The sequence below is a fragment of the Podarcis melisellensis genome, assembly GCF_964234715.1.
Source record: "Podarcis melisellensis genome assembly, chromosome: 2".
In the NCBI taxonomy this organism is placed as follows: domain Eukaryota; kingdom Metazoa; phylum Chordata; class Lepidosauria; order Squamata; family Lacertidae; genus Podarcis; species Podarcis melisellensis.
Genome location: NC_138529.1, coordinates 85,070,566 through 85,091,705, shown reverse-complemented (window position 1 = coordinate 85,091,705; position 21,140 = coordinate 85,070,566). Strand labels below are relative to the sequence as shown.

At 42.7% G+C, this 21,140-nt stretch overlaps 1 protein-coding gene across 2 annotated transcripts in view; it reads right to left on the bottom strand.

Annotated features, from left to right (window-relative positions):
• Positions 1 to 20,813, bottom strand: part of TXNRD3 (thioredoxin reductase 3) — a 30,653-nt gene extending 9,840 nt beyond the window's left edge. The window contains exons 1-5 of one of the 2 annotated variants that reach the window (XM_081900473.1): positions 20,562 to 20,813; positions 7,467 to 7,527; positions 4,490 to 4,599; positions 3,531 to 3,650; positions 1,799 to 1,871 (exon numbers count right to left, since the gene is read on the bottom strand). In XM_081900473.1, the coding sequence (XP_081756599.1) occupies positions 1,799 to 1,871; positions 3,531 to 3,650; positions 4,490 to 4,599; positions 7,467 to 7,527; positions 20,562 to 20,684 (487 nt within the window). In that variant the 5' untranslated portion in view covers positions 20,685 to 20,813. Of the gene's footprint in view, positions 1 to 1,798; positions 1,872 to 3,530; positions 3,651 to 4,489; positions 4,600 to 7,466; positions 7,528 to 20,280; positions 20,485 to 20,561 lie in introns of those variants that run through there. The other variant, XM_081900474.1, reaches the window with a different exon arrangement.
• Between the last annotated feature and the right edge of the window lie 327 nt (positions 20,814 to 21,140).

Sequence of the window (21,140 nt, the reverse complement as noted above, 5' to 3'; positions counted from 1 at the left end):
CACGCAATAAATAAAGCTGTAGCTGCTGCCTTTGACTGCACTCCAAACCTCGGCAGTCTGGCTTAAATTAAGTTCAGAGGGAGTGACTCTTCTCACCAGGCTTAATTATTCAAAGCCAGCTTCCTCTTATCTCCTGCATAGGAGGCTGGCAGTAATGAAAGGGCAGTATTGGTGAGCCCTCTTCCCCAGCCTCACCAAAGTTCCAGCTGCAGTATTAAAGGTGGTTAAGACTTGACAACTGACACAGCTTCACATATTTAGGTTTCCTGCCTTTGCCCTGTTCTACGTATCCTTTTACAGACAGAAGTGAAACAGGAGGCACTTCTGATTATTGAATATTAATTTATTTGATATAAGTAGTTACATTTTAAAGTTATGTTTTATTGTGACTTTCTGTATTGGATCAGATTACTATAAAATGTGAGTTCTTTGTTGTATGTTTTGTTGCTGCAAACTGCCTTGTGTATAGTAACATAGAAAGGCAGTATACAAACTGAAAGTGAAATACAATGAAATATTTTTACTAACAAGCCTCACACTGGCAGAAATGGCTTTACCAAACTAAAAATGACAAAATTTTCCAATTCCATATACAGTATGTGTACATGGTGGGGAGCAACACACGCCTGTGGGAAAGGAAGAAGCTAAGAAATACATATCCATTGATCTTTGATGGTGCAACTCACATAACCATGCAGATTATACATCAGGAAGATTTAAATGTGAATTGAGACCTTACATGCACACTCATCACTAGGGGTCCATAAAATCCAGTGGTTGAATGGCTGTTGAAAGGTTTAATTCTATCCCAATAATATCAGAAACAAAGAGTGTACATTAAGCATATCTCAGATACAATCAACTTTGGCAAGGAATCCTGTCATGCCACCAGGGGATTGCATAAGCCCTCTGAGCTATTTGTAAAGCTGCCAGTAGTGAACTTCCAGGGCTTACAGTAAAGACCACAAGCTTCACATAACCTTACAGAATAAGAACTAGTCAAGATTTTGAGAACAAACCTTCAACATCTCTGCTTCTAGTTGTTGCGCTGGATCAGACCAACCACGACTGGAGCAGAAATCAGCCCCCCATTCCTTCTCCCCCCTACAGCTGCTCTTGAGGATCAGGGGATCCTTTGGAACAGTGTGGAAGACTGTGGACTGCAAGGAAAGAGGGATTGGCAAAAGTTGCTTCCCTCCAGCAGCAACCTCCACTGGATTAGAGGCCCTCCCGCTTGCATGTCTGGAACCAACTGACTGACTGGCAACATACTCATGGAGTTCATCATATCCAGTCTTTTAAACACATCATGTCATTAGAATGCACTGAAGGAGAATCAAAGTTGGATAAATGGATTCATAGACATTTTGTTCTATACTACACCATACTACACTGCACTCTGAACACGACTCTGTTAAAGTCATTATTCTGCTGCCGTAACCTAAAACGAGGAAGCCAATGCCACAGTCACAAGATCAGTATGTGCTTATGTAACAGGAACATCATGGCCATGGTTCCAATTTTGTGCTGCATAGGTTTAAGAGTTCCTTTGATGAGAAATATTCAAGTCCTTCCATACGAACAAAAATATTAGCCAAATAATACTTTTTGTAGGACACAGATCTAAAGAGAGGTTTGCTGAGGATTTGAAGAAAACCAAAGTTAGAAAGCCATCACATTGACTATATGTCATGCTCAAGAGCACACAGCAAAACAGACACTAATGAATGAACAACCCCCAGCATGCTAGTTGGCTGACTAAGTAGCAACACTGAAATCTGTTCAAATCACTACTTACCCCATGTTGTACCCAGTGGTGTTGGCACAACGTAGTCTAGCACCATGACCTTCTTTCCTAAGGAAGCAGCTTCCTGTAAATAACAAACAAGTGAACATCAGACCTGTGCAGATGTAGAAGACTGTCCCTTTTCAGGTGCAGTTTAACAGTTCACATTCATGAAAACAGTTATGCCCTAAGGAACAGAAGTTGCCATTTGTGACAAGGAAGAGAACAGCCACTGGCTGAAATGCAGTTATTCATGTTTCTTCAACACAGCAATTTAGCACATAATTCACACTAGCATTCTTAGCTATATGTCCTTACTTCTCCCACGCATAGACACACCCTACATGAAACATTTCTTTTTTCACCTCTCACAGTTGATTTAAATCTTGGTTTCTTCTACCACATTAGGGTTATTTTCTAAGCAGTTTCATTCCTAGGACTCTCACCTATGCCCCCCAGGACTCTCTAGAATGCAAAGATTTCCCATACATTCAAATACTCCCTCCCCCCATGCCCAAACTGAGGATAATACAAAATGTGAATAAGAAGTTGCCACTGGCTAAATATGTACAATAGGTGTGTTGTAGCATCATGATATACAGGTGAAAGAGACTTCTGTCAATTAATATCCTTTTCCTTCTCCAAGAGAAGAAGGGGCGTTAAACTTAAATTTATGGCATGCGTTATGAACGGTTCAATTCTCAAACAAGTTGAGTACTGGACAACCATCAGTGATCCACAAGCTTCGTCTGTGGCACACTAAATATGTATTTTGATTCTTAATTGTATTTTTATTACTTCTTTTATTTCCTAGGTTATATTTTATTGTTTAACAATTTAAATTCTATGGAATTCAAATTATAATACAATAAATTACAATGTAAGAAATAAAAGCAATAAAAACACAATTAAAACTCGCACAGTATCTTGTGCAGTGCATTATTTATTTTACTTTATTTATTTATTAAATGATCACAATAGCAATATCTCTCCCCAAGGCAGAAAATCGTTAAGTGGTATGCCAAGAACACCAGCCATTTTCAAGTCATTCACAGGGAGAAATGTTTGGGAACAACTGTTCTCGAACACAACACAAAACCTAGCAATCCATTAGCTCCTCTCTTAATAAGCAGATGACTAGATCCTCAAGAGCTATTTCCTAGTAATTAGACTGCAGGGTCTTTCGTATGTAAAGCTAACTTGGATGGCATACTCCAGGGATGTGGATCCTGTGGCCCTCCAGATGCTGTTGCCCTGCCACTTCCATCATCCTTGACCCACTGACTACACTGGTGGCAGCTGATGAAAGTTGGGATTCTAAGAACAGCTGGAAGGTCACAGGTTTTCTTTTGCTGTTATATACAAACACCCCCTTTTTCTTGGCTGCTCAGAGATAATGTAATAGTCTTGACAGCACAATCCTATGCATGCTTGCTCGGAAGTAAAGTCCACTTAATTCAATGAAACTTAATCCCAGTTTTGTTTTGTTTTAAAGAATGCAACTTGAATCTCTCAAAGAAACATCATCACCCACACCCACACACCAGGCTAGGTTTCTTTAGCCCTTTTGCTGCAGGGTCAAAAGACCCTGTTCTGGCAAGGGTCTGAACTGCGGTTCCACTCAGACATGGAATGCTGCTGAGGTATTGTGAATGAGATTTTTAAAAATGTAAGGAGTCGGTTGGAAAATATGAAACCACATACAATTCACTATATGCTTGGAACCTGTTTGTAGAGTTCATACCTTAGAACATGAAAGCCCACCGGAACCACCACCAATAACAATTAGGTCATAATCGTAGGCTTCCATCTCTTCGCCTTTCCCATCCCCTAAAAGCTTCTGCAATAAGCCACTATGGTAAGCCTGTAAAAAGGACACAAGACACAGAAATCAGAATACAGAATAGTTTGTTAGTATTACAAAGCTAGGTTATATCCAATGCTCTCCTCCTAGAAATGGACAGCTCTTTAATCTAGCAGCAGCAGGAGAAGGCAACTTTCCACAAATCCTACCTCTTCCTGTAGTGCCCTGCACCACCTTCCATTCTGCTCCAGAGAGTTACCTTGCCCTCTGAAGCATAGTTTTGTGACGACACAGGGTGTCTCAGAAGTAAGGGGAACTCTGCCAAAAACACCTCCCTCCCCATTCCATTCATTGAACCCTCCACTAAATTTAAGAGCCTTCTGTGAGTAGTAGAACTGTTGGATACAAATTCACTGAGTACAGATGTTTTAAGATCAGGGTCTGTTTTACTCATTTAAGATGCAGATGTCCTGATAAGGAAGCCCTTGCACTTGCCTGACCTTTAAGAAAACTTAAAGCTAGTACCACAATTCTATACACTCTTTATTGGGAAAGAAAATAGAAGGCAAAAGTAAACATATATCGTTTCTGGCTGCACATCTAAAAACAACAACAGCAATGAAAGAGCAATACTAGGAAATGTAGATATCAATAATGTAACCTGAAGTCCTCCTGATAAAAAGAACCCATATAAAACAGGGTGGTTGTTTGCTTCTTACTGGTGCATACACTTCCCAAGCCTGATACAAAGGATAGTTGCAACTTTATGAATTCCAAACTTTATGTACTGCATAACAAGATAGCACAAGTGACACTGTTTGGAGACGCTAGCTACAAAAGCATAATCTTTATCTCATAACAATTCATTTTCATGCCAAGAGGAGGAAGAGCGAGATTACCTGGAAAGTTTGATCACATCCACCCACATGAGTTCCATTTACAAATACATTAGGAACAGTCCTCTGACCTGTCAATTCTAGCAACACCTCCTGAATGCTGGGCCCCTCATCTAAGAGAGAAGAGGGAGGGTAGAATTAAAACCTACAACTCTGCTAAGATCTATGCATTGCAAGACACTATTCCACCAGCTATAATAAAAGTTGCGCTTAAAACAGAAGATAATTTATATAAAGCCGTTACATAAGTATGGCAGATAAGAATCAGCATAACATCTCATTCAGACTGACCACATCTGGATGAAAGACTCATTATGGTTTAGCACTATGGAGAATGAGCTTCAGCAATGCTCCATCTTCTTCAGCTACATGGTCACAAGCAGATTATAAATTTCTCTGCATCTGTTTTAGATTAACTGCTGTTTAGTTTATAGTCCAAAAACGTAGTTAATCTTAACTATGATTATTTGAAGCAAGGCAGCTTCATAAATTATGCTTTGCAGTTGACTGGTCTTTACTAACTATATTTAAGATTGATCCATGTGCCTCAGCTCCAGCAATGCAGCAGATTGCAGATACAATTATTCATTCAGTCATTCAGTCATTCATTCATTTTGGGCAGTTTACATGAAAGAAGTGACTTAACATCATGAATCTAACAAGAACCTGAAAATTCTCTAAATCCAAAATCTAACATTCCAGTACTGTATGAAATGCAAAGTACCTTGCTGACAAATAAATAAACTGATCAATCTATAAAGCACTGTGCAGAGGGCAAGACCTATTAAGCTGAGGTAGCAATCTATGGCCCCTGGGAGGATGCCCACCTTTTGGCTTTAGCCAAACCAGAGTCCCAACATAGGCTGCACCACGGCCACGGAAGATGCTGCAGTGATAGGGAAGGGGATCTGTCAACAGATCTCCCTCCCTGACATCAGATTGTGAGCTCCGATGTCAAATTTCCCCCTTCCCTGCGGCAACCTTTTCGTGGCTGTGGCTCAACCAAAGACAGAGCGACTATCCCTGTGCTCCAGTATGTCCCCCAAATGCAGAGAGATTTAGACTAGCTCACGAACTGGTCTAAATCTCTTCCTGTTCTTCCACTCACACTGTTTCCAATGGAGGGGAAAGTTGTTTTTTAATTCCCGTAAAGTAGATGGAGACGCACAAGAACACTCCTCCAACCTGCCAGCACAAGCCCAGCAGTGTGCTAGATGGGTAGTGAAACCACCTTTAGATCCTCACAACCTCAACGTTGCATCATTAAGGCCTGGTTCACATGTAACGTAACACCACATATAATATAAACTGGGATTTATCACAAAGGAGTAGTGTGTTGATGCACACTGCTGAAATGACACCCCCTTGCTTCTCCCTTTCCAAAGCTAGGAAGAAATATACTGCAGACTGGCTTAATGATACATGCAAAACAGCGCTCAGTTGGGTTGGTGGCAGGGGCATAAGGCCAGCCTCCAATATGTTTTCTAAAACAGGGGGGTACAATTTAATAAGTGAGCTCCAAGCATGTTGCTCATTCATGTTAGACCATGGCTTATTTTTAGCTATGATGCAATTTTAGAGCAAACTGCGTTTAAGCCTAAGTCAGTAGAATCCTTTTTGTACTTCAAGTCATAATTCAAACACAAGATCAGTCTCAATTATAAACTCATAAAAATTATGTCTCTGTAGAATTGTAAGCCTTAGGATATAGTGAAACAGTTCAAAAGGATTTTACTAAACCTCATGTTCAATTATTGCATGAGGATTTCATATAAGAGACAAGAACTCACTTGTTTCCTCAGCCTGGCTTTTCAACTTTGATGCATATTAAAAGTCAATACGTATGCAAAACAACACCAGCCCTTTCTTCCAAATGTACCCCTGTTTTTAATGTTCTAGTCTGCCTTTTGACCCAGATTTAGGCTCCAAGGAAGCTCACAAATGGGATATCAACAAAACAAATGATTGTTCAAAACAAAAACAAACCTCAATCAAAGAACAAAGAATAGAGCCTATGAAGGCAGCAGTTACTTTGTTAATTGGTTGTATCTAAAAAAAGTTTTGTATTTTACTATTACTATAGCTTTCTTTTAACTTGCTGACAAGCAAAATGTGGCCAGAACATGCATCAAACCAAACTATTCATTTAATGTTTTGGTACCTGACACATTGATTAAAGCTAAAAGAATCCAAAATTATTATCATCATGTTGCTGTATTGGTCCAGATCATGCAGCACACAAAAGAGGTGAGGGGAAAACATTTAATTTGGTCATCTTATATTGGTAAAAAGAATTAAGCAAGCTCTCATCTTACTTGTGGGTTACCTTTCATTCTGCCTGAGAGCTCTGTGCAATCAATCTTATAAAGATAACATTATCTAGGTAAAAGCCCCAATGAATGGTGGATTTTACTGAATAAGTAAGCCTACAACCATGCTTTAAAAAGCCGAAACATTCACTCCAAACTAAGCCAATGAAGTACAAAATAGATGAAAGAATTAAGAAAGAGAAAGAACTTCTGAAACATTTCCCCAGGATGGAACAGAATCAGCACTATCAATCTCAGAATGCCTGGGCTCAACAATAAACTCAGATTATAGTTGGCGCTAGAATTCTTGCCAATGAGTCAGCAACTTTCTTTCTGAAGTTTAGATATGTCAATCATTAATAAGTTGGCAACCAATACAACAGATAATATTTGAAATAAAGGAGTGTACATTTACATTTGCAACAGAAACAGCTTCGTAAGAACAGAGCAGACACAGTCCTTCAAAATTCCAAAAAACGACAAAATTTTACTTCCCAACACAAAACTCATTTACTTAAAATCCAAAACTAAGTAACTGGATAAAAAATACATTTTGGGAGTTGTTTTATTTCATGCAGACTGAAAGGATGCCTTCATTCAGTAAAATGGTGTGCATTTGTGTAATGTATCTATGGTTATCAACAATGAAATAGCAAGTCAATTTTACTTACCAATCTTGTCAAGTTCCAGAACACTGTATTCTACTGCCAAAGATTGAAAGAGATCTTTCACCTGCAAAAATAAATATTTTGTTTGTTGTTGTTTTTTATAAATATTTATTAAGATTTTTTTGAGTACAAATACATAAATAGTAAACAACTTTACTTATATAACATACTTTCTTCACTTCTTTGGACTCCCTCACGTCTCCCGCTCCCACTTACATTGTAGAAAAGTTTTTCCAAGCAAATTATCATCTTGTTTACAATCTTATATCCGCTCACTTAAGTACAATCTAACAGTTCTCCAAAAAAGAGTTTATACTTTCTTTAATCTCACTTATCGTCAAATTCAGATCTAATTTAGTGGTGGGCAATTATTTATGATCTAGCATCCTTCTTAACATTCAGCCAAATCACAATATCTTTGTAGATAAATCTTAAATTTCTTCCAGTCTTCTTCAGCCCTCTCTTCTCCCAGGTCTCGGATTCTGCCAGTCATCTCGGCCAGTTGCATGTAGTCCATCAGCTGCATCTGCCACTCTTCCAGTGTGGGTAAATCTTGGGTTTTCCAGTTCTTAGCGATGAGTATTCTTGCTGCCGTTGTTGCATACATGAAAAATGTTCGGTCCTTCTTTAACACCTTCTGGCCGACAATACCCAGAAGGAAAGCCTCTGGTTTCTTGGTGAAGGTATACTTAAATACCTTTTTCAGCTCATTGTATATCATTTCCCAGAAGGTCTTCACTTTAGGGCAAGTCCACCAGAGGTGAAAGAATGTTCCTTCATTTTCTTTACATTTCCAACATTTATTATCAGATGAATGGTATATTTTGGCAAGTTTAACTGGGGTCATGTACCATCTATATATCATTTTCATTACATTTTCCTTCAGAGCATTACATGCGGTGAAGTTCAGCCCAGTGGTCCACAACCTTTCCCAATCCTCAAACATAATGTTATGCCCAATATCCTGTGCCCACTTTATCATAGCCGATTTAACCATTTCATCTTGTGTATTCCATTTCAGCAGCAAGTTATACATTCTTGAAAGTACCTTAGTCTTAGGTTCTAACAGTTCTGTTTCCAACTTCGATTTCTCCACCTGGAACCCTAACTTTTTATCGTTTTTAAAGACTTCTTTAATCTGAGCATAATGTAACCAGTCTTGCACTTTATCCTTCATTTTCTCCAAACTCTGCAATTTCCAATTGTCTCCATCTTTTTCTAATATTTCCCAATACTTTGGCCATTTGGCCTCCATATTGGGTCTTTTTTGGGCCTTAGCTTCCAGAGGTGAAAGCCACCTTGGAGTTTTGTTTTCCAATAAGTCTTTGTATTTTGTCCAGACATTAAACACTGCTTTCCTGACAATATGGTTCTTAAAGGCCTTATTGATCTTAACCTTGTCATACCAAAAGTATGCATGCCAACCAAAAGCATTGTTAAAACCTTCCAGGTCCAGTACATCAGTGTCTTCGAGAAGTAGCCAGTCTTTTAGCCAGCAGAAAGCTGCGGCTTCATAGTACAACTTTAAGTCTGGCAGGGCAAAGCCCCCTCTTTCTTTCGCATCAGTTAATATCTTAAACTTAATTCTGGGCTTTTTGCCCTGCCAGACAAATCTAGAAATATCTCTCTGCCACTTCCGGAAGCACTCCGTCTTGTCCACAATTTGTAGTGTTTGAAACAAAAACAACATTTTTGGCAATACATTCATCTTAATGGCGGCAATTCGGCCTAGCAGAGAAAGTTTTAATCTTGTCCAACTGTCCAAGTCTCTCTTAATTTCAGACCAACATTTTTCATAATTATCTTTAAATAGACTCAGATTTTTTGCTGTTATATTGACCCCTAGATACTTTACTTTTTTAACCACAGTTAGTTCTCTCTCTGAAACCGTTCCGACTCTAAATCCGTCAAGTTTTTCCCCAATACCTTAGTTTTCTGTTTATTTAGTTTAAATCCCGCCACCCGACCAAAATCTTGAATCAATTGCAATACTCTTTTCGTACTGGATTCTGGCTCCTGCAGGGTCAAAACAAGGTCATCTGCAAAAGCTTTAAGTTTATATTGTTTCGCTCCAACGTGAATCCCTTCCACCAGCCGGTCCCCTCTGATCATATTCAAGAGCACCTCCAGAACCGAAATAAATAGCAAAGGGGAAATAGGACAGCCTTGTCGTGTTCCTTTTTCAATTTTAAACTCTTCCGTAACCACATTGTTAACTATCAGTTTAGCCTTTTGTTCCGAATAAATTGCATCAATCCCATTCTCAAAACCCCATCCCACTCCCATTTCTTTCAAATTTCCCTTCATAAATTTCCAGGAGATGTTGTCAAAGGCCTTCTCCGCATCTATAAAGATTAAAACTGCTCTTGTATTTATATCTGTTTGCAAAAGTTCCAAAGATATCAATGTTCCTTGTATTAGCAAACATGTATCATCCCTGGGAGAAAGCCTGTCTGGTCTTTGTGAATTACTTCATTTAAAACCTTTTTAAATCTGCTTGCCAGAACATCTGCAAATATTTTGTAATCCACATTTAAAAGGGAGATGGGACGATAGTTCTTGAGTTGTGTCTTTTCAGTTTCCGATTTTGGTATCAATGTGATAAAAGCTTCCTTCCACGATTCCGGCGCCCTCTTCCCCTCCATAATTTCATTGCTGACCTCCATCAGTGGTTGTATCAAATAGTCTTTTAATGTCTTATAATACTTGGAGGTCAGCCCATCTGGCCCTGGGGATTTGCCCAGTTTCATGTTCTGAATGGCTCTAAATTTGTAACTGTGTTTAATTTTTGTCTCCTCTTCAACTGCCAAGCTAGCAGTTTCCCACATTTATTGGCCGATTCAAAAGTTTTCTGTTTCATTAATTTAATCTTCCACTCTATTTCCTGGTTTATTACTCAGAAGGGTGGTGGGAATGGGTGATTGGCAGATAGCTGTGATGAGCCTGTTGACGACTCTTAACGACTGCAATAGGTCTTACAGGAAAAAGCAAGGGGTGAGAAGGTGAGAAACTTAAAACCATGGAGAGACCTGGTCTGAACAAAGACCTTGGATTCTTATCTCATTATACATGACAAAGCCATTTTTCACCTTCTCACCCCTTGCTTTTTCCTGTAAGACCTATTGCAGTCGTTAAGAGTCGTCAACAGGCTCATCACAGCTATCTGCCAATAACCCATTCCCACCACCCTTCTGAGTAATACCCCTCCCCACCTTCTCACTATATAGAAGGGTCTGGAAACTTCTGTTTCAGTGTATCTGAAGAAGTGTGCATGCACACGAAAGCTCATACCAAGAACTAACTTAGTTGGTCTTTAAGGTGCTACTGGAAGGAATTTTTTTTGTTTTGACTATGGCAGACCAACACTGCTACCTATCTGTAAAAGGAAATCAGAGTTCAGCTGGACTGCTTTGTGCAAGTACAAGTGCCTTTCTGCTCATGTAAGACATCTCAGCATCTAAGTCCTCGATTGTTTGTACCTTACTTGTGAAAAGTTAATGTCTAAAATACTCTCTTAAACCAGCTAATGATATTGTCTGGGTTAAATGGCAATACCCTTTCTACCTAGTATTTCTGACAACTAAAGGTACTGTGTGTGTATAAGGTAGGGTTGCGATTTTTCAAAAAGTAAAAACCAGGACACTCTAAGTTGTTGAACTTTTTTTAGACAAAACCCAAAGTTATTGAACTTTTTTTTTTAACAAACACACCAAAAAACATGATTTTTTGACTGACTTGTCTAAGATCCAGGACAAAGCGCCACCTTTCGGAAATTCCCTCTGGGTGTTAATTCCGCCTCTGAAATTCCATTAATGTCTGGGAAAATCCAGATGTATTGCAGCCCTAGTATAAGGGGTCCATTACTCTTTGGATGTAGCTTTTCAAGTTTTTGTTTTTGTATTTACTAATTAGTTGTTTCATTGGTATTACACACCAGTACAAATGAATATAATGTCTGCAATTTTCTGGTTAACTTAACAGAGATATAATAAAAAATACAGTGGTGCCTCGCAAGACGAAATTAATTCGTTCCGCAAGTCTCTTCGTCTTGCGAGTTTTTCGTCTTGCGATGCACGGTTTTCCATAGGAATGCATTGAAAATCAATTAATGCGTTCCTATGGAAACCGCCTTCCCCGACCTCTTCTGGCGGGCGGCATTTTAAAATCGCCCGGGACAGCGTAGGACTTCTCCGCTGTCCGGGGCGATTTAAAAGCCCCTGGGAAGGCAGGCAGGGGGGACAAAGACTTTTGCCCCCCGCCTGCCTTCAGAAGAGGTCCAGGACAGGCTTCACGGACCTCTCCGCAAGCAGCGGGAGCGCTCCTTGCGGAGAGTTGCCAGCGCGTCCAGGCTTCGCGGCCCCGCCGCCCGGCTTTGGGACATCGTTCCGAAGCCGGGTGGAGGCTTTCTCGCCCCGCCGCCCGGCATCGGGACGATGCCCCGAAGCCGGGCGGCGGGGGGAGGCGTTCCTGCCCCGCCGCCCGGCATCGGGACGATGCCCCGAAGCCGGGTGGCGGGGGGAGGCTTTCCCGCCCCGCTGCTCGGCTTCGGGACATTGTTCCGATGCCGGGCGGCGGGGGGAGGCGTTCCTGCCCCGCCGCCCGGTATCGGGACGATGCCCCGAAGCCGGGCGGCGGGGGGAGGCTTTCCCGCCCCGCCGCCCAGCCTCGGGACATTGTTCCGATGCTGGGCGGCGGGGGGAGGCGTTCCCGCCCCGCCGCTCGGCTTCGGGACATCGTTCCGATGCCGGGCGGCGGGGGGAGGCGTTCCCGCCCCGCCTCTCGGCTTCGGGACATCGTTCCGATGCCGGGCGGCGGGGGGAGGCTTTCCCGCCCCGCCGCCCGGCTTCGGGACATCGTTCCGATGCCGGGCGGCGGGGGAAGGCTTTCCCGCCCCGAAGCTGGGCGGCGGAGGGAGGATTTCCCACCCCGAAGCTGGGCGGCGGAGGGAGGATTTCCCGCCCCGCCGCCCGGCATCGGGGCATCCTTCCGAAGCCCGGCGGCGGGAGGTGTCCCCGCCCCGCCGCCAGGCTTCAGAGGAGGTCCGAGGACAGCGGGGAAGACGCGCTGCGCTTCCCCACTGTCCCGGAGATTTCCCTATGGGCTGTTGTCTTGCGAAGCAAGCCCATAGGGAAATTCGTCTTGCGACGCGCCTCCAAAACGGAAAACCCTTTCGTCTAGCGGGTTTTTCGTCTTGCGAGGCGTTCGTCTTGCGGGGCACCACTGTAGCTCACAATGACCCACTTTATGTGGATTAACAAGCCATGGTTTAACTGAAAGCAACAAGCCATGATTTGTTTCTCCCAAACCAACCACGACCATGAAGTTGTGGCTTGATCTTAGCTTGCTGATTCTTGTTTGTTCCCGAGCAAACACATGATCCAAGGTTCAAATGCAATAAGTCATGTTTCTAGGCTTCTCATTCCCACTTGTACCAGGGAGGAGCAAAGCATATTGCTGCATGTGAATGAGCTGTCATGCAAACAGCTGAAGTGTTTGAGGTTAGTTATGATTTATTAAAAAGATAACAGAATGCAGTAATGTATGGCCGTTTGCTGCTATTGATTAGCAAAGTCAAATATAGTAAAGGTAAAGGTACCCCTGCCCGTACGGGCCAGTCTTGACAGACTCTGGGGTTGTGCGCCCATCTCACTTAAGAGGCCAGGGGCCAGCGCTGTCCGGAGACACTTCCGGGTCACGTGGCCAGCGTGACATCGCTGCTCTGGCGAGCCAGAGCCGCACACGGAAACGCCATTTACCTTCCCGCTGGTAAGTGGTCCCTATTTATCTACTTGCACCCGGAGGTGCTTTCGAACTGCTAGGTTGGCAGGCGCTGGGACCGAGCAGCGGGAGCGCACCCCGCCGCAGGGATTCAAACCGCCGACCTTTCGATTGGCAAGTCCTAGGCGCTGAGGCTTTAACCCACAGCGCCACCTGCGTCCCAAGTCAAATATACAATGATGGAAAGAAACTTCTTGTTATAATTGAAGCCTACTGCAAAGGTATTTGTCACAAGCTCTTTCCTCAACAGAATAATGGAGGCACACTAATGTAAAAGGGAGCTGGGCATGTTTAGCCTGGAGAAGAGGAGGTTAAGAGGTGATATGATAGCCATGTTCAAATATATAAAAGGATGTCATATAGAGGAGGTTGTTTTCTGCTGCTCCAGAGAAGCGGACACGGAGCAATGGATCCAAACTACAAGAAAGAAGATTCCACCTAAACATTAGGAAGAACTTCCTGACAGTAAGAGCTGTTTGACAGTGGAATTTGCTGCCAAGGAGTGTGGTGGAGTCTCCTTCTTTGGAGGTCTTTAAGCAGAGGCTTGACAACCATATGTCTGGAGTGCTCTGATGGTGTTTCCTGCTTGGCAGGGGGTTGGACTCGATGGCCCTTGTGGTCTCTTCCAACTCTATGATTCTATGATTCTAAAAATTAATATTGTGAAATGGACTAAAAACAGAAAGCTCTTGGGAGAATTGCACCCATTTCTTAGGTACAAAACAGAACAAAACTTTTTTGTGAAGGAAGTATTGTATGTTAAATAAAATATAATTATGAATTTGCATATTTCCATTGCTTGTATTGGTTGACCTATCAGGCTTTTCATTAGTTTTTTTGGTCTTCTACAAGCTGTCTAATCATGGTTTCAATTATTATTTTTCAAAAACAAAAAACCCACCCTACTTTATTCTCATCACCCCACTCATCTGACCACTAGGCTGATGAAACTGTGCAATGTAAAATAGAACTGGTTAGGTGCGCCCAAATGACTAGTGCTACATTATGAGGCAATTGCAAATGCTGGAGTGATGGTAAAGATATTATCAAGGATTAGCCTTAGTAATAAGCAATTCCTGCTTCTTATTTCTTCTTAACCATTTTAAGGATGTTAACAAGGGTGCAATAAGGCACCAAGCGGATGGGAACAAGTCCTCCCTTCAACAAATCCATAATTTCTGGGCCACAAGCTGCAGGCCCAATATTAAGGAAAAACTACATAGGAACATTTGCCAAGTGCTTATTTTACCCTTGAATTATTTCCTCTCTCATAAAATTATAATTTATTGTAAATATTGCTAGTGTAATATTCAACAGAAGCAGCTACTGTGGTAGTTTAAATGAACAGTACTATTAAGAGAGTCTGGTGTGATACTCTACTTTCCAGAACAATTCTTGGCATCTGATCTGCTTTTTGTTTTTCTAAACCAGTTCACCTACATTAAAAACTGCTGTGTAGCTAATTAGCTGGCTCCCATGACTGCTACTTTATGAGCCAATTAGGATTTTGTAACATAAATTATGCTGACTTGGATACTAATTATATGCATGCATGCACACATATTTATATTCATATATGCACTACTATTTTTATTTTATTTATTAAATTCCTAACAACTCTACAACTTAAAAATACAAAATGAGAACACAAAATAACACAAAGAAACCAAAAAAACCCCTCTCACAAACACATTTAAAAGGCCACAGAATGTTAAATCAGCCAAAGGCCTGGTTATGGAGATACATTTTTGCCTGGCGCCTAAAGATATGCAACGAAGGTGCCCGGCAGGCATCCTACAGGCATGCTAAAAAACTGCTGTTGAATTTGATGGGCATATGCGATAATCCTTTGACAAATCTCAAGTTTCCAGACTGTTTGTGATTGTGTATTTGCCTGTTTATCGCAACCTCAGAAAACAAGAATGTGCTACAGTGATTAGAATAAGCGGTTTGTGCATTATGACTTACCAAAGATAAAATTTGAGTACTAGTCCACTGATTTCAATGTGTCTACTTCAAGCATGACCCACACTTGGCATCACCCAGTATATGTGTATGTTTTCTGTAGAGAAAGTCTGTCATAATTCATATACGTTAATTAAAATAATTCTATCTGACCTTTTGGCTTCACAGGTGTAGCAGAGGAAGCTGTCTTAACTGATTAAGTCAATATTGTCTACACCAGGAGTGGAGAAGCTTTCTGGCCCAGGAGGCTAGATCTTTAACTCCCCACCTCCCATGGCCCAACTTTGACAGGTGGGTGGGACAGGTGGGCATGGAGTTCAATCCTGCTTTCTGCAGGGTGGGTGGGAAAGGTGGGCAAGGAGTTCAATCCTGCTTTCTGCAGGGATAGGTTGCACAAGTGATCACGTTCACTTGTGCACCCAAACAAAGCAGGACTGAACTCTCTGCTCATCATTTTCTGCGGAGATTAGCTGTGCCAATGACTTCCTTGTGGGGAACTTGCTGCACAGCAAGCAGATTTGAACTCCACACCCATCAACTGATGGGAGTTCAAACCTGCTTTCTGCAGGAATATGCCATGTAAGCAGCCAATCCAGCCATGTTCTACCTGTCTCACTACGACATCAGTTTTGGGGCGGAGGGAATGTCCCACCCCCAACATTCAAAGGTATTTTATATCTTTACCTATAACAGAACTTACAAAGTGGTGGAAGCCATAACCAACAGTAGATGTTAAAACTAACAAACATCCGTAACTAGAACAGAAGTAAAACCAGCAGCCAGCAATGACCTCTAAGCCACATCCAATTCTCCAATACTTACCATCCAAGATGACTGGCCTATCAGTGAATATGCCAAATGGTTACAACATGAAGCTCTGCAGGCCTGGGCTATACTACTACAGAGAAAGTAAAAAAAGGATAAAAGGCCAACTCCCTGGATTCAAAGCAGCCAACCACACACTAGTGGAAACCACCTTATAATGAATCAGACCACTGGGTCCATCTAGCTCAGTACTGTCTACACCAATTGGCAGCATGTCTCCAAGGATAGCAGTAGCAGGCGATGCTGACATTGGAACCCACAACCCTGTGTATGCAAAGCTGTGGCCTCTATACCTAGGAAATATCTGTCTCTAGAGCTCTTTGTTCCTGCTAAAATTGTGTCATTTTTCTTAAAGTTGTAACAAGTGCATGCTATTGAATTATGTTTTAAAACATAAGTATTTCAACAAAACATATTTTAAAATGTATTTAAATAAAATGTATTTGAAACATATTTAAAACATTCAAATCCAAGATGCACTTCTGCACCTTGCTGCTGCTGTCTATATGCAAGCAGGAAAACAGGGTCTTGGTGGCTTCTGAATGGTTCCTGAACCAAGCATACCGCAGGTAGCAATCTACAGTTATCTCTAGTATTACAGCAGTACCTTGGAAGCCGAATGGAATCTGTTCTGGAAGTCCGTTTGACTTTTAAAACATTTGGGAACCAAGGCACGGTTTCCGATTGGCTGCAGGAAGCTCTTGCAGCCAAATGGAAACCGCATCAGACATTCAGGTTCCAAAGAACGTTCAAAAACCGGAACAATCACTTCCAGTTTTCGATTACTCGGCATGCCAAAACGTTCGACTCCCAAGGCATTTGAAAACTAAGGTATTCACAAATGTAAAGAACTAAGGCATTTCTACTTCTGAGACTGTGATCTAATGCACACTCATCTGAGTGTAAGCTCCACTAAAAAGATACATCAGAGAAATATTTGAAATAATTGCTCTGTGACTTTCAAGTTGCATCCAACATCACATGAGTGGAAGGGACCTTATGCAACCAATCTTTCCCTCCCCGCCCATACCCCATCCCCAACAGGATCAGGGGAGAAAAATTGCCCAACATTGTGGGCTGTGTCTTAACAAGGTTACAATGGGAGGCGAAATCACCCCAAATTAGGCAAAGGAATACTGCAACGCTCGCCCAAAGATCTCAGGAGTAGGCTATTTCCCCCTGGTGGTGCCCAAACCTTTTTCAAAGAGGGCCAGATTTGATGAAGTGAAGGGCCGTGGGGGCCGACCAAAGTCCAAAGTTGTTGACCTTTTTTAGGATTGAAGTTGCTCAGCTTTATTTAGGGTTGAAGTTGTTCAGCTTTTTTAAGGATTTTACCCCAGGAAATAAACTGCCACAGGGGCAGGATTAAACAGACCTGTGGGCCAGATTAGGCCCCCAAAACGGACTTTGGACATGCCTGTGACTACAGCATCATAAGACACAGCCCATAATGTTGCGTAGGTTCTCCTAAACCCCACAGAGAAGCTTTCCATGAATGCTCAGGAATAGGAGGGGATGGGAAAGAACTGTTGTTCATGATGCCTTCTTCTCGTGATGTTAAATACAACCTTTCATAAATATACCAAGCAGTACAATGTATTATACGCTAATTATAAATGACACATTTTACATTGTTAAACCCTAACAAGGGAGCAATTGAAATTCTCTCCTTTGAACTAACCAACCAAATAATTGTCTGTTGGGTTCAATACTTTATATTTTTCTGCCTTTTCCTTATACATTGAAAATCAGCTTACTGTAACTAATAACTGACAGTGGGGGGAAACAGAATATTTGATTTTATTATATGGTTAGCCAAATAATGCTACACGAAGAAACAATCACCAGCTTTTAAAAAACGTACCATGTATCTAGAGCCACATAGTCTCCTAATCTCGACAAGTCCACTTTTCGACCCAGAAATCTTCATTTACCTTCTCACTCTACTGTTGGTTTGCGCCTTTACTATTATTTAGATAACTATTACCTGGTTTTACTTGTGTTAATTCACTATCAACATTTCACTTCAACTCCCTAATTGCTTACTACTATGTTACTTGATTGTTTTCTGGTAGTGGAAGGTGATTTCAACACACAGTAGCCTATACTCATACTCAGTCTTGACAACTAGTTCAAGAAGAACATATGATTTTTTACCCATATAATTTTTTGGCTCTGCTATGACTCATTTTTGGTATTAGATTGCTTCCTGATTTGGACCAGTTATGACTTTCCATACAGAGTGTAAGAGCTGTACAGGGCCAGGAAAAAGCACTTGCTCAACACAGAGTTCTGTTTCCTCTTTTCCCCAGCCTTTCCTTTACATGTCAATGTTACATGCAAAAACTAACCACACTTAAAAACATTATGGTGGTCCATAAGCAATATTTTGACTAGTAAACCAATTAAATCATACAAATCTCTTAATACAAAACTCCCATTTCCAGTGACATGTCAGAAAGCGCACGAGTAATCAGAGATGAGCATGTCATCTCTAACTGACCTGGTGTTCCTCACGATAATTTTATAGAAGTTTTAATCATCAGCTTATCTGCTTAAAGCATACATATTAGCTGCAGCCACAAACATAAGATAAAGTTAGAGACTGTCTCTTGCGGTTCGACTTGTTGCCCATCCCTAGTTCCATCAGGGAAGCCTTTATTTCAAAAGCTCTGATGTGGGCGCCTGAGAGTGACACACCACAGGGAGAGAAAAATACACCTTAATTAATCTTCTTCTTCTTCTTCTTCTTATTATTATTATTATTTATTTACCACTCTATGATTACTTCAGGCTCTTCATCCCTTTTCCTACTGAAAAGATTTAACAGGCTTCTGATGATCAAAATATATTTCCCCAAATGACAGATTTAGCCAGTTAAATGCCTAACACAGCTGAGCTATCTTCAAGTCAGCTGAAGTGAACTTATTTTGAACTACAGGTCCCAAATATGTCCTTAAAAAACACCACATTTAATCCCTATTTAACAGATACTGTTTTTACTGCCTTTTCTATTTCCAATCTTATGCCCCACACCTCTAACACTTAAAGTTAAGTCAGGAATCACAACCGGATTCCACAAATTGATCAAAGACATATGACCTACAAACAGATCTGAAGGCTGATCCTGTACAGTTGTCTGTTATTTCAATGAGGTTTCGTTCCAAACAAGCATCTTTAAAATTTTAGTCCATTTGGTAATTAATTAGAAAACCCTGGCATTAAAGTTGATGATTTTTTAAACAGAAGCAGGAGGGCAGTGGGTTATGAAGACTCAGACTTCTAGTTCAGGCCCACCTTGAATTGAGTCCTTTCCCCCAATAAAGCAATACCAGGTCAACATCGAGAGACAGTATGGTGTAGTGGTTAGTGTGTCAGAGGCAAGAGCGTGAATGAATCCCTACTCAGCCATGCAGCTCACTGAGTGACCTTTGGCCCAGACAGCGCTTTTCAGCCTAACTTACCTCACAGGGTTGGCAAGGGGGATTAAACCTATTTGTTTATTTCATAAAACCTATACACAGCCTGCTTGCAAGCAAACCTCAGAACGTTTACAAAAAGCTAAAACCATAAAACTGGGGGGCGGAAATTGCTACACATTATTATTACTATTATTATTAACAGAATTTATATACAGTGGTACCTCTGGTTACGTACTTAATTCGTTCCGGAGGTCTGTTCTTAACCTGAAACTGTTCTTAACCTGAAGCACCACTTTGGCTAACGGGGCCTCCTGCTGCCGCCACGCCGCTGCCACGCGATTTCTGTTCTCATCCTGAAGCAAAGTTCTTAAGCCGAGGTACTATTTCTGGGTTAGCGGAGTCTGTAACCTGAGGCGTATGTAACCTGAAGTCTATGAAACCTGAAGCATATGTAACCTGAGGTACCACTTACAGTACTGCCCTATACACCAAGGTCTCATTAACGCATACAATAAGTTAAAACACTGGATCGGACTCGAATTCATAGAATCATAGAGTTGGAATAGACCACAAAGGTCCTCGAGTCCAACCCCCTGCCAAGCAGGAGGTTCAGCACCAATTCGCACCAGTCTTTCCAAGCATCTGGGTAGCCTTGCAAGAACAACGAGGAGGGCGAGGAAAAGGTGAATGCAATAGGAATGCCATTAGATAAACCAATAAAATCCACCTAGGCAGAGGGCGGTCGAGGCCCCTCGCCATTCCTGCTAGGCTCTTGTCACTCGACGCTCACAGAGCCGACCCCGGTGGTGCCACTCCGGGACACTCACCCCGCAACCGGAGCCAAGCCTCAAGGGAGCGGGCTTTCCGGTGAGGAGGATGCGGATACTGAAGGCGGCAGGGCCCTGTCTGCGCGCCCCCTGCCCCTCACTCCCACCACGGCGCGGCGTGAGCCTGCGCTCTGAAGAGGCGCTCCCTGGAGAGGTGGGGGGCCTAGTTCTGCCTCTTTCCCGGCGGCGGGCAGCGCGGCCTCCTCGGGCCTCCGACGCCCCCGCTGCCCTTGCCGGGGTGGTTGCCAAGGCGACGCCCGCTTCCTCCCTCCGCGCCTCACCTTCCTGCAGAAGGGGCAGTAGCTCTTGCTGAAGATCATGACCCGGTGGGAGCTGATCAGGCTCCGCACGCGGAGCTTCAGGGCGTCCCAGTCCGGCATCCGGACCTGACCCGGAGGCGGCATGGCTGGCTGGCTGGCTGGCTTCTCTGGCCTGAGGAGGAGCAGAAGAGACGACGGCGGCGGTGTCTGCGGCGATGAGCCGCTATGGCTAAATGCAGCAGCAGCGGCTGCTGCTGAGGCGGTAAACTCACTCGCCCTGCTTGCGCATGGGCAGTGGGGGCGGCCCTCGACTCCGCCCCTCTCCTCTTTCGCCCTCAAGGGAACGGGCGGGCCTGCGAAGGGGAACGGAGAGGAGGCGGGAGAGGGACGATTGAACCCCTCGGCCTTCCTCGGGGCGGGCGAGCAGGATAAGCCCCCGCCAGGGATGGGCCCTTGAGCAAAACGGGAGAGGAAGGGAGGTCAGGATTCTGGCGCCGCGCAGAGGTTTCCCTGCCTCTCCCTGCCCCGTGTTGCGCAGTTGTGAAACGAAGGTTACTCTCGAGGAGACCGCAAAGGACCTTCCCCGGCTCGCACTCTCTT